Consider the following 14,260-nt stretch of genomic DNA (forward strand, 5'->3'; position numbering starts at 1 on the left):
GCATGCAAATCGGTACTTATTTATCACATGCTTTTTAATGCAAAAAAGCATGCGATAAGCATTATCGACCTTTAGTGAACCGGCCCCATGGTATCATGAGGAAGGATGGTTATGTAGAATTTCTAAAACTTCTGTGGCAACACCTCAAGACTTCAGCCAGAAACTTAAAACTTGGTCACAATTTTTTTCTTCTAACTGGAAATCATCCAAAGCATACCTCCAAAGTTGCAAAAAATTACTTATAGTAAACAAAGTATTAGAATGGCCATCAAACCTGAATCCATATGGAAAATTTGAGGACTGAACTGAAAAAGCATTTAAAGGAGAAGGAAAGGCTACTAAAGAGTTAATCTCAAGCTGCAGGCATACCTTCAGTTGTCTCAATAGTGCTCTTAAGTCTACCCATATTTCACCTGTTCAGATGATCAGAAGCCAAACAGGAAGAAAAAAACGCTGAGCTGTGTAAAGAAAGTTCCCATAATGCCTCACTCCTGCACAGACACCCAGACCAAGTGTGCATGCTCAGTTAGTAAGACTATGGGGGGAATTCACAAAAGTGGTGATATTGAGACAAAATAAAAGTGGAGATAGATTTGTCGGATTTTCCACCTAATTCACAAACCTCTATCTCCACTTTTGTGAATTTGTCTTTTAAACAGACAGTTTTCAGATTTTGTCATTTTCCTGACAAATTTTTTATGAATTTGCCTTTAGCCGTTAGTAAATCTGTCGGTACCATCAAACCCAGTCCCACAGCTGCATGAGCCTCGGAATAAGGATTTTACCAGCAGGATTTTGCATTTCATATGCCATTTGTCATTTCACTTTGGGGCATTTCCGGAGGGGTAAATTTAGTTTGCCCAGTGAAACTATACATCATTTTTTTCAGGACAATTTGGGTTTTCTAATGTTTTCTATATTTCTGTGTAATTCCACTTCTGTAACATGATTTAAGGGTCTAAATACCATCTTCTCTAGCCCCTACTCATTACTGGTCAGCAGCAATCCAGCCCACACACCAACATGCCCGGTGAATAGAGGTCCAACAGGACTAGGGTCCCCCAGGTTTTTCTCCAGTGCCCTGTTGGGCCAGTCCAACCCTGTACCCCAATATCCCAGTTTGGGTGCCACTGTGTATGTGCTGATCACCAAGATGGCGGGGACCATGCTGTCAAGCTGCTTTGTAGTTCTGGACATGCTATGGGGGCACAGATAAGTTGGGGCAAATGTCAGTGAAGCTGCTTAAACTAAAAATTTGCCTGGGAGGCTTTACTTTTCCTTTTAATAAAAATGTTTACAATATAGTCACACAAAATGTTATTATTGCCTCATTGATTAAGCTAAAACTAGCATAATCATGCAAATGTGAGGTAAAAACATTTTATATATAAGATATAAATGAAACTTTTTTTAATAAGTGTTTTACTTGTTTATAAAATGTTAATTAGGCTTTTTGTACTAGGGTTAGACTTGTACCCTAACAATAGGCTGCTAATCCCCATTAATATGTAAACGATCCCCCAATGGGGGGGGAAGAGCTTAGAATTGTAACAGAGTTACACTGAGCTTTACTCCATTTTGAAAATGTCGGTGAAAAATGTTGTTGAAATGTCGTATAAATGTCTTTTAAACGACAAATTCACAAAAGTGTCTGTAAACTGTCTTTCTTTCACCAAAAACGGAAAAGTGGCGGTTGAGTCGGAATTTAGGCGGATTCCTGTTTGTGAATCTGGAGAAAGTGTTTTCCGACAGTTTTTCCACCACTTTTACTCCAAAAAAGGGCTATCTCCACTTTTGTGAATTCCCCCCTATGAGTCAGCTTCCTGCTGATTGGCTCAGATCCACATTCCTAAGGGGGGGGCGAGTTCTTAGCATTCTTGAGGGAGGGGGGAGCAGGAGAGAGCATAGAACAGAAAGCTGTGTGTCTCTGGCACAGGAATTACAGACAAGAAATTTTTTCTCCGAGAAGTCAGTGCAGAGTTTCTGTGAGTGCTTATGGCTCTGTTTACATTTCTGATAAGGCTTACTTAGTTTTTACCTTTCTTTCTCCTTTAAGAGCAAAGGGCTGCACATCAATTCTGTCAGAAGCAATGTGCAAAAATTCCAACAACATATTTTGGAAAGCTTGTGGAAGACTACCCTGTAAGATTTAAGTTAAGCAATGCCACAAAATACTAGCAAAGTCTATGTACATTTTTGTACCATAGGAATTCAGATAAAAGCAGAATTAAATCAGTATTTAAGTTATTACTTTAAAAATGACCTTATAGAGAAATTAAGTAGATATACTATTTGACTTACCACAGGCAACTTAAGGTGACATAAAAAGTAAAGTTGTAAAAAACTTGAACATCTTTCGCATTGGTGTATATAAACTTTAGAACTCAACTCAACCTTGAATGCACAGCAAACTCTCTCTGAAGTAGTCTACTATTTTGCTTTCACACTTTGAATTTCACACTTTTTTTTAAACAGTTTGAGTTTTCTATAAAGCAAAAAAAAAAGTGTGTGTCACTTGGCCTGTGGGTAGTCCCTTTCCTGTTTCATCACAACGAAGCACCCATGCACAATGTGATGTTTGGACAGAAACTGGTTTGGAAGTACTTGACCGGCCTCCAACAGAAGCCTTACCTCAACCCAAGTAAACACTTATCCACTTATAGTTTGTTCCCTTAATCTTATCGGTGTGGTCCTGTCCTTATTTATATATTCAGTTCCTCTATAGTACTACAGTCATGGCCAAAATTGTTGGCACCCCAGAAATTTTTCCAGAAAATCATGTATTTCTCACAGAAAAGTATTGCAGTAACACATGTTTTGCTATACACATGTTTATTCTCTTTGTGTGTATTGGAACAGAACAAAAAAGGGAGGAAAAAAAACAAATTGGACATAATGTCACACAAAACTCCAAAAATGGGCTGGACAAAATTATTGGCACCCGTAACTTAATATTTGGTTGCACACCCTTTGGAAAAAATAACTGAAATCAGTTGCTTCCTATAACCATCAATAAGCACCTCTCACCTGGAATTTTGGACCACTCTTCCTTTGCAAACTGCTCCAGGTCTCTCTTATTGGAATGTCGCCTTCTCCCAACAGCAATTTTAAGATCTCTCCACAGATGTTCAATGGGATTTAGATCTGGACTCATCGCTGGCCACTTCAGAACTCTCCAGCGCTTTGTTGCCATCCATTTCTGGGTGCTTTTTGACGTATGTTTGGGGTAATTGTCCTGCTGGAAGACCCAAGATCTTGGACACAAACCCAGCTTTTCTGACACTGGGCTCTACAGCGCAACCCAAAACCCTTTGGTAATCCTTAGATTTCATGGTGCCTTGCACACATTCAAGGCACCTAATGCCAGAGGCAGCAAAACATCATTGAACCTCCACCATATGTCACTGTAGGTACTGTTTTCTTTTCTTTGTAGGCCTCATTCCGTTTACAGTAAACAGTAAAATGATGTGCTTTACCAAAAAGCTCTATCTTGGTCTCATCTATCCACAAGATGTTTTCCCAGAAGGATTGTGACTTACTCAAGTACATTTTGGCAAACTAGTCTTGCTTTTTTATGTGTCTGTGTCAGCAGTGGGGTCCTCCTGGGTCTCCTGCATTGAGTTTCATTTCATTTTAATGTCGACGGATAGTTTGCGCTGACACTGATGCTCCCTGAGCCTGCAGGACAGCTTGAATTTCTTTGAAACTTGTTTGGGGCTACTTATCCACCATCCAGACTATCCTGCGTTGCAACCTTTCATCAATTTTTCCTCAGGAAGATTAGTTACATTTCCATTGGGTTGCAAACTTCTTGATAATGTTGCGCACTGTGGACAAAGGCAAATCTAGATCTCTGGAGATGGACTTGTAACCTTGAGATTGTTGATATTTTTCCACAATTTTGGTTCTCAAGGCCTCAGACAGTACTCTTCTCCTCTTTCTGTTGTCCAATGCTTAGAGTGGCACATACAGACACATAATGCAAAGACTAAGTGAACTTTTCTCCTTTTTATCTGCTTTCAGGTGCGATTTTTATATTGCCCACACCTGTTACTTGCCCCAGGTGAGTTTAAAGGAGCATTGCATGTGTGAAACAATCTTATTTATCCTCAATTTTGAAAGGGTGCCAATAATTTTGTCCAGCCCATTTTTGGAGCTTTGTGTGACATTATGTACAATTTGCCTCTTTTCTTCCCTTTTTTGTTCTGTTCCAATACACACAAAGGGAATAAACATGTGTATAGCAAAACATGTGTTACTGCAATACTTTTCTGTGAGAAATACTTGATTTTCTGGAAACATTTCTGGGGGTGCCAACAATTTTGGCCATGACTGTATCTCCTGTTCATTCAAGCAGGCCTGTGTGAAGCCCATTCTTAAAAAGGCTACCCTGCACCCTGTCTGTTTATCTAACTCCCTATTTCAGAAAACAATAACTCATTAATTTTAATAAAACGAACATTTTGATAAAACTATTTTTTAATGAAATGTTCGATTAATTTTAATAAGTTAAATATTTGTGGATATAATATCTCTACTGTCAATGGATTTTCTTGTGTAGCATAAGATGCTGAGAAAACCAACCTTATTTTTGGAGTCATTGGGAACCCCTTCTGGGATTGCTGGTGCAGAGGCAGCTTCATCTAAGTATGAGGTGTCGTCATCTAACAAAAGTTCATCTCCTAGTGCATCCAGCTCTGTAATTGAGAACAAGTAATCAACAAGGAAAAAGAAGAAATCAAATTCTGTAGCATCTGGAGGTCCACAATAACATTTGTAACCTTCCATCTTCTTGGCCCAAACTCACCACCCTGCAGATCTTAAAGTAACTTTTATAACCCTCACTGAAGCGCTTTTTTTGCAGACTGACAATCTTACTGGCATATTTCATAGATCTATTTGATTATATATCATTCATATAAATTCCTTCCCAAGTAGAGTTACAATTTAAATCCCTTTACGTAATCTGGATCTCCATACCTTAAGTCTGCTAAAAATCATTTAAATATTAAATAAACCTAATAGGATTGTTTTGGCTCCAATACGGATTACAGTTGCAATAAAAAGTATGTGAACCCTTTGGAATTATATGGATTTCTGCACAAATTGGTCATAAAATATGATCTGATCTTCATCTAAGTCACAACAATAGACTGCTTAAACTAATACCACACAAATAATTAAATGTTTCCATGTTTTTATTGAACACACCATGTAAACATTCACAGTGCAGGTGGAAAAAGTATGTGAACCCCTAGACTAATGACATCTCCAAGAGCTAATTGGAGAGAGGTGTCAGCCAACTGGATTCAATCAATGAGATGAGATTGGAGGTGTTGGTTACAGCTGCCCTGCCCTATAAAAAACACACACCAGTTTTGGGTTTGCTATTCCCAAGAAGCATTGCCTGATGTGAATGATGCCTCGCACAAAAGAGCTCTCAGAAGACTGGAAAGGGTTATAAAAGTATCTCCAAAAGCCTTGCTGTTCATCAGTCCATGGTAAGACAAATTGTCTATAAATGGAGAAAGATCTGCTGCTATTCTCCCTAGGAGTGGCCGTCCTGTAAAGATGAGTGCAAGAGCACAGCGCAGAATGCTCAATGAGGTGAAGAAGAATCCTAGTGTCAGCTAAAGACTTACGAAAGTGTCTGGCATCTGCTAACATACCTGTTAGCAAATCTACAATACGTAAAACACTAAACAAGAATGGATTTCATGGGAGGATACCACAGAGGAAGCCACTGCTGTCCATAAAAAACATTGCTGAACGTTTAAAGTTTGCAAAAGAGCACCTGGATGTTCCACAGCAGTACTGGCAAAATATTCTGTGGACAGATGAAACCAAAGTTGAGTTGTTTGGAAGAAACACACAACACTATGTGTGGAGAAAAAGAGGCACAGCACACCAACATCAAAACCTCATCCCAACTGTGAAGTATGGTGGTGGGGGCATCATGGTTTGGGGCTGATTTGCTGTGTCAGGGCCTGGACGGATTGCTACCATCGAAGGAAAAATTAGTTCCCAAGTTTATCAAGACATTTTGCAGGAGAACTTAAGGCCATCTGCCCAGCAGCTGAAGCTCAGTAGAAGATGGGTGTTGCAATAGCACAACAACCCAAAGCATAGAAGTAAATAAACAACAGAATGGCTTAAACAGAAGAAAATACACCTTCTGGAGTGGCCTAGTCAGAGTCCTGACCTCAACCCGATTGAGATGCTGTGGCATGACCTCAAGAAAGCGATTTACACCAGACATCCCAAGAATATTGCTGAACTGAAACAGTTCTGTAAAGAGGAATGGTCAAGAATGACTTCTGAGCAATGTGCACGTCTGATCTGCAACTACAGGAAACATTTGGTTGAAGGTTCAACCAGTTATTAAATCCAAGGGTTCACATACTTTTCCCACCTGCACTGTGAATGTTTACATGGTGTGTTCAACAAAAACATGAAAACATTTAACCCTTTTAGTGCCATAGGACGTAGAGTCTACGTCCTGGGTAGCAAAGTACCTTAGTGCCACAGGACGTAGAATCTACGTCCTACAGCACTATCGGGTTTACAAGCGCTCGCTTTTAAAGCAGCGCCGCGCTTGTAAATCCCTCAGATCCCCCTAGGCAACGAGCATTGAAGGACATACTCACGGATCGGGTCCCCCAGCGCCGGCGATCGGGTCCTCCAGCCAATCACAGCAGTGGGCACATTATGATGACGTGTCCACTGCTGTCCATTTAAATAGCGCCCCCCCCTTCTGTCGCCTCCCCCTCTCTGCTCTGCTGGGACCCCTGCTGCCTTCCTGATCGACTGGATCGCCTCTGATCACCTGCCTGCCATGGGTGAGCTGAACTACAACTCTACAACACTGTTTATTTTGCTTATTTCTATCTAAACTGTCTAAATTTTTTTCCCCATTTCTTCTTTCTCATTATTACACTTTTGCACACACACACACACACACACACACACACACACACACACACACACTTATATACAACTTTGCCAAGCACACACATACACTTACACACACTTACACTTTTTTCTATCTTTCTTTGCTTTCTTTGGCAGTCTTTTTTTAACTAAAACTTTATTTCTGATCTTGTTCTATAATTATTTGGTTGCATTTTTGTGTTTTTTTGGCGTTTTCATAATTGATTTCTGTTTTTTAATTATTTTATTGCATATTAACTTTTCTATTGCTATTGGGTGCTGAATATGCGGTGGATCCAGGGCTCTGACCACCGATTTCATTGCAATTATTGTTCTTTCATTGCTTTTAGTGGTTTTATTGCATTTTCGTGATTTGATTTTATTACATTTGCATTGTTCTTTATTGCGTGTCTAGTGCCCGAAAAATGGTTGGTTCTGCAGTGTCGTTGGTAGATTTTCTGTTGGTTTAGGTGATTTTATTGGATTTTACTGATTTTATTGTGTTTTCTTTGCATTGTTCTTTATTGTGTGTTTAGTGCCCCAAAAAAGGTTGGTTTTCAGTGACATTGGTGGATCCAGGGCTCTGACCACTGATTTCATTGCAATTATTGTTCTTTCATTGCTTGTAGTGGCTTTATTGCATTTTCGTGATTTGATTTTATTACATTTGCATTGTTCTTTATTGCGTGTCTAGTGCCCAAAAAATGGTTGGTTCTGCAGTGTCGTTGGTAGATTTTCTGTTGCTTTAGGTGATTTTATTGGATTTTACTGATTTTATTGTGTTTTCTTTGCATTGTTCTTTATTGCATGTTTAGTGCCCCAAAAAAGGTTGGTTTTTCAGTGACATTGGTGGATCCAGGGCTCTGACTACTGATTTCATTGCAATTATTGTTCTTTCTTTGCTTTTAGTGGTTTTATTGCATTTTCGTGATTTGATTTGGCCACGTCTTTATGTGCACCGATACATATGGGGTATCGTTTTATTCAGGGAAACTTGCAGATTGATGTTAAGTAAGTTTTTGGCAGGGTCGGACTGGGGGTGCAGGGCCCACCGGGGCTCCCGCCCCAGGGGCCCTGCAGGTGCCCCAGCCGCGTCCCCTAACCCCCCCAGGGGCCCCCCTAAACCCCCTTGAAGGGCCCCCGCCTGACGTCCTCCCCGAGCGCGTATAAATTGAACGCATCAGGGGAGGAACAGTCAGTAGGGGGGAGCGCCGGCAAAGGTCGGACTGGGCCGGGGCCCACCGGGATTTTTCCCGGTGTCCCGGCGGCCCAGTCCGACCCTGGTTTTTGGTAGTTGCCATGGAGATTTTGGGGAGAAATCTAGGTTTGTATCTGGTTTTTCCTTGATTTCTGACCAAAGCGCTGACTTCTGCAAGGGACTGCGGCCACAATTTTCCATGTAGAAAGAGGAGAGTGGTGTCTCTGAATAGCTGAAGGTGTGCACTTTTCAGAAATATATAGTTTGTGGGGGTTATTTTACAGGTAGGGGGGGTTAACACTGAAAAACTGCAGGAAGTGCACATAGAGCGCAGCCCCCAAAATTTCAACTGAAATTGCCCTTATGCATTGCCCCTGTTTTGGGGCATTTGGTGGCCACGTCTTTATGTGCACCCATACATATGGGGTATCGTTTTATTCAGGGGAACTTGCAGATTGATGGTTAGTAAGATTTTGGTAGTTGCCATGGACATTTTGGGGAGAAATCTAGGTTTGTATCTGGTTTTTCCTTGATTTCTGACCAAATCGCTGACTTCTGCAAGGGACTGCAGCCACAGTTTTCCATGTAGAAAGAGAAGAGTGGCGTCTCTGAATAGCTGAAGGTGTGCACTTTTCAGAAATATATAGTTTGGGTTATTTCACAGGTAGGGGGGGTTAACACATTGCCCCTGCTTTGGAGTGTTTGGTGCCCATGTCTTTATGTGCACCCATACATATGGGGCATCATTTTATTCAGGAGAAGTTTTTCTTTCAAATTTGCCTGTTAGAAAATTTTTATGAGATTTTTTTTGTCAAATCCACATTTGATCATGCGTCCAAGTTTACGTTTAACAAAAAAAAAAGTCAAAAAAAGCTCCAAATTTCACAAAGCACTGACAAAAAGTATTTGGCTTTTGAGTGGAAACTACATTGCACCTAGAAACCTGAAGGTCTGTAGTTTTTAAAGATACCAAACATGAGGGGATATTTTAGATTTACATATAAGTTATGCTGCATCAACTGTTACAAGAGCTTTTCCACTTTGTTCTGGTATGATATTGTACAAAGTATTGCTTTAGTTTGGGGGTTACTTCTGGACAGGAACTGTGGGGTACCACCACATATTTGGTATTGTTGGACTTAGGAGTATCAGGGCTTTTACAAACAACAAAAAAAAGTGTGTAAAATTAACTTTTCTATGGAAAAAAACTCAAAATATACAGAAATTTTTCATAATTTTTTTTTTTTTTACATATTTCACCCAAAATAAACATCATATCTCCAGAAAAGTTATAAAATTTGGTATGTAAGTCGAAGCCCAATTAGTGACGAAAAAAACGATATATAATTTCCCTAGTTTCATGGAGGTTTTCCTACCAAAAAACATTGTTAAAGTGAATGAGTACAAAATGCTTAAAAAACGTCTGGCACTGGGGGGAACTGAAATGACGAATTCGGCTGGCACTTAAAGGGTTAATTATGTGTGGGGTATTAGTTTAAGCAGACTGTGATTGAAATCCATATAATTCCAAAGGGTTCACATACTTTTTATTGCATTCTGTAATTATATCTTAGTTGGGATCAAGTACAAGGTACTGTTTTATTATTACAGAGAAAAAGGAAATAATTTTTAAAAATTAGAATTACTTGCTTATAAAGGAGTCTATGGGAGATGGCCTTTCCGTAATTTGAAACTTTCTGGATAACAGGGTTTCCGGATAAGGGATCCCATACCTGTACACAAATTCACTAATATATACAGGAATCTTTTAATCTGAATGTCGCATTTTCTATTTTTTCTTTGTGTACAGATGCAGTTAATGGAAGCACATGGAAGACACAAAAATAAGATACATATAGCGTAGACTGTAAGAGCAAAAATATATATAAGCTCACCAGATATCAATGGATAAGGGCCATAATAAATACAGTGGTGTGAAAAACTATTCCTGATTTCTTATTCTTTTGCATGTTTGTCACACAAAATGTTTCTGATCATCAAACACATTTAACTATTAGTCAAAGATAACACAAGTAAACACAAAATGCAGTTTTTAAATGAGGGTTTTTATTATTTAGGGAGAAAAAAAATCCAAACCTACATGGCCCTGTGTGAAAAAGTAATTGCCCCCTGAACATAATAACTGGTTGGGCCACCCTTAGCAGCAATAACTGCAATCAAGCGTTTGCGATAACTTGCAACGAGTCTTTTACAGCGCTCTGGAGGAATTTTGGCCCACTCATCTTTGCAGAATTGTTGTAATTCAGCTTTATTTGAGGGTTTTCTAGCATGAACCGCCTTTTTAAGGTCATGCCACAACATCTCAATTGGATTCAGGTCAGGACTTTGACTAGGCCACTCCAAAGTCTTCATTTTGTTTTTCTTCAGCCATTCAGAGGTGGATTTGCTGGTGTGTTTTGGGTCATTGTCCTGCTGCAGCACCCAAGATTGCTTCAGCTTGAGTTGACGAACAGATGGCCGGACATTCTCTTCAGGATTTTTTGGTAGACAGTAGAATTCATGGTTCCATCTATCACAGCAAGCCTTCCAGGTCCTGAAGCAGCAAAACAACCCCAGACCATCACACTACCACCACCATATTTTACTGTTGGTATGATGTTCTTTTTCTGAAATGCTGTGTTACTTTTACGCCAGATGTAACGGGACATGCACCTTCCAAAAAGTTCAACTTTTGTCTCGTCGGTCCACAAGGTATTTTTCCAAAAGTCTTGGCAATCATTGAGATGTTTTTTAAGAGCCTTAATGTTCTTTTTGCTTAAAAGTGGTTTGCGCCTTGGAAATCTGCCATGCAGGCCGTTTTTGCCCAGTCTCTTTCTTATGGTGGAGTCGTGAACACTGACCTTAATTGAGGCAAGTGAGGCCTGCAGTTCTTTAGATGTTGTCCTGGGGTCTTTTGTGGCCTCTCGGATGAGTTGTCTCTGCGCTCTTGGGGTAATTTTGGTCGGCCGGCCACTCCTGGGAAGGTTCACCACTGTTCCATGTTTTTGCCATTTGTGGATAATGGCTCTCACTGTGGTTCGCTGGAGTCCCAAAGCTTTAGAAATGGCTTTATAACCTTTACCAGACTGATAGATCTCAATTACTTTTGTTCTCATTTGTTCCTGAATTTCTTTGGATCTTGGCATGATGTCTAGCTTTTGAGGTGCTTTTGGTCTACTTCTCTGTGTCAGGTAGCTCCTATTTAAGTGATTTTTTGATTGAAACAGGTGTGGCAGTAATCAGGCCTGGGGGTGACTACAGAAATTGAACTCAGGTGTGATAAACCCCAGTTAAGTTATTTTTTAACAAGGGGGGCAATCACTTTTCACACAGGGCCATGTAGATTTGGAGTTTTTTTTCTCCCTTAATAACGTAAACCTTCATTTAAAAACTGCATTTTGTGTTCAATTATGTTATCTTTAAATAATAGTTAACGGTTTTTGATGAGCAGAAACATTTAAGTGTGACAAACATGCAAAAGAATAAGAAATCAGGAAGGGGGCAAATAGTTTTTCACACCACTGTAAGGTTGAACTTTGATTGAAGGTAGAGCCAGGATCCTCAATAGGATATAACAGAAAAATAGAACCAGGGATAGTATAATATATCAATATAACAACATAAGTGAAAATGAAAGCTGAGTACTGTGTGGTTATGACAAAAAAAGGAGAATTTCACTTACCTTCTTGACGTAAATTCTATTTCTTCTAGTCCCGACATGTCAGTACACATGGGTAGCATTGCCCCTCCCCCACAGGAATCCTGCCCTATAAGACCACCTGACTTCCTCCTCACCACTGTTATACATTTTCTATAGTAGTACAGGAAGCAAAATTGGGATGGGAAACCTGTACTGACATGTCGGGACTAGAAGAAATAGAATTTACGTCAAGAAGGTAAGTGAAATTCTCCTTTTCTTCTGCGTCCCTCCATGTCAGTACACATGGGATCTACCAAGCCATGCCCCACAAAGCAGTAAGGGGTGGGAAACAAAAAGGTACAAAACCCAAAAGAGCTAGAAAGGCCAAAAACAAGGCCAACATCCTGTGGAGGAAACAGGGACACTAATGAGAATACCTGGAAATGAGACAAGAAAGCTGAACAACCAAAAGAACAACAACAATCCCCCCAATGTATTGACCAAGGCTCAAATTTCCAACTACTGCAATTAACATAATGAGAGAAAAGCAAGTCAGAACAATAAATGTCTATTCCCTGCGACAGGGGTTCCCTCACAGACCAGAGAGCCTTTCACAAGACCCAGACGCTCACTGCAGACAACCATAATCCTGGCAAAACCAGCTCAATACTATCACTACCCTAGCACAGCCAGCAGGCCAGAAAAAACACACCAGAAACTGGCAACAACTAGGATAATAACCCCACTAGTGCTGGGGCTAAGAAACTGACCCTAAGCCCCAAACAGTGGCACTAGAAAATAAAGCTCGTCATCTGCAAGCATCTACTCCACAGCTCAATGGGAGCAGCTCAAAAAAGAGTGGACAACGGTCTACACCTACCAAAAGAAGACCCAACAAGCGCTGATGCAACATGAAGAAGTCCAACTGTATAGAGACACTGCAGCACTCAAAGCCCACTAAGCCCAACCAAACTGCGGAACATAAGAAGCTAATGAACCAGTAACACTGTTATAAGAACTGTGCAAGCAAATGCTGCTGCTAAAATAACTAACAGTCTACACACCCTTCTGAACCAAAAAGTCAAAATGCATATAGCCAATGGCACAGAGGCCAGGCAATGCACACCAAAACAATGTTGCACGAGCTAGCTGGCCTGAATGCACAACTGGTGTGCCAATGCAACAACCTCACAGACAAAACCCTGAGAGGGAAGGCTGCTAGCACACACGCCATAGCACCCAAAACAACCAAACATTGCCAAACACCAAATGTGAATCCATGTATGAGCATTCCCACTGCAAGCATGACAACTTTTGGAGCACTGAACCAAGTCAGAAGTCCCGGGAGGCAATGAGCCTAGTCTTCTCTAGAACTGCCAGAGAGCAGACCTTCATGCATGCCCATGGCCCAAAAGACAACACAAGGCTATAACTAAGGCAAAGCCCAGAATCCGCATGCACCAAGGGCCACACCAAACAAAATCGGTCACCAACACCAAAGGCTATCCTGAGACCAGCTAACGCATGAGCCAATCCCCCAGGAAAAGGTCAGCAACCACAAGCATCCAGGGACAAGAAAGCCACAACAGTGCATCAGTCAAAGGCAACAACAAGAGCCCGTGACCACTCAAGTCCGTATGACAACACAAGGGCCAAGGGCAATGGCAAGGACCAGCACCACAGAAGCCCAAAGCAGGTAAGATAAAGGGCTAGTGGCCAAATAAACTAAGGTCACCAAAGACCACCCAGAGCGGACACACGGGCCAAGGGCCACGACACACACCAGCGGACACGCGGGCCAAGGGCTGGTGTGTGTCGTGGCCCTTGGCCCGCGAGCCAAGGGCCAAAACAGGAGCCAGCCGACACGCGAGCCAAGGGCCAAAACAGGAGCCAGCCGACACGCGAGCCAAGGGCCAAAACAGGAGCCAGCCGACACGCGAGCCAAGGGCCAAAACAGGAGCCAGCCGACACGCGAGCCAAGGGCCAAAACAGGAGCCAGCCGACACGCGAGCCAAGGGCCAAAACAGGAGCCAGCCGACACGCGAGCCAAGGGCCAAAACAGGAGCCAGCCGACACGCGAGCCAAGGGCCAAAACAGGAGCCAGCCGACACGCGAGCTAAACGCGAGTTAAACTGAGTTAAATTGATGGTGTTAACAATAACTTCAGCTGAAAATTTAAGATTAAAAGTATTAATATTGATATAAGTAATAAAAACAATATGTTTTTAGTAATAATAATCTTTATATGGCAGTATGGGAAGATACCTTCATTTGGGACTCACCCACTTTTAGGAAACATATTGTGATGTATACCAGGTACATCGATGATTTGCTATTTATCTGGGATGGCCCCACAGAACTTATAGATGTTTTTATTACTTATATCAATACTAATACTTTTAATCTTAAAAAACAACAGATCGTAATGGTCTCCTACACGAATCCAGCAATCACCATATCCAGTGCATTAAAAATATTCCAAAGGGCCAGTA

The 14,260-nt window shown here is 41.1% G+C and overlaps 1 protein-coding gene across 1 annotated transcript in view; it reads right to left on the minus strand.

The window, feature by feature from the left end:
• chmp5 (charged multivesicular body protein 5) overlaps window positions 1-14,260 on the minus strand; it is an 85,248-nt gene that overhangs the window by 9,571 nt on the left and 61,417 nt on the right. The window contains exon 7 of the mRNA NM_001016748.2: window positions 4,585-4,697. Within this exon, the coding sequence (NP_001016748.1) occupies window positions 4,585-4,697 (113 nt within the window). The remainder of the gene's footprint in view (window positions 1-4,584; window positions 4,698-14,260) is intronic.

This window comes from Xenopus tropicalis, chromosome 6 (genome assembly GCF_000004195.4).
Source record: "Xenopus tropicalis strain Nigerian chromosome 6, UCB_Xtro_10.0, whole genome shotgun sequence".
In the NCBI taxonomy this organism is placed as follows: domain Eukaryota; kingdom Metazoa; phylum Chordata; class Amphibia; order Anura; family Pipidae; genus Xenopus; species Xenopus tropicalis.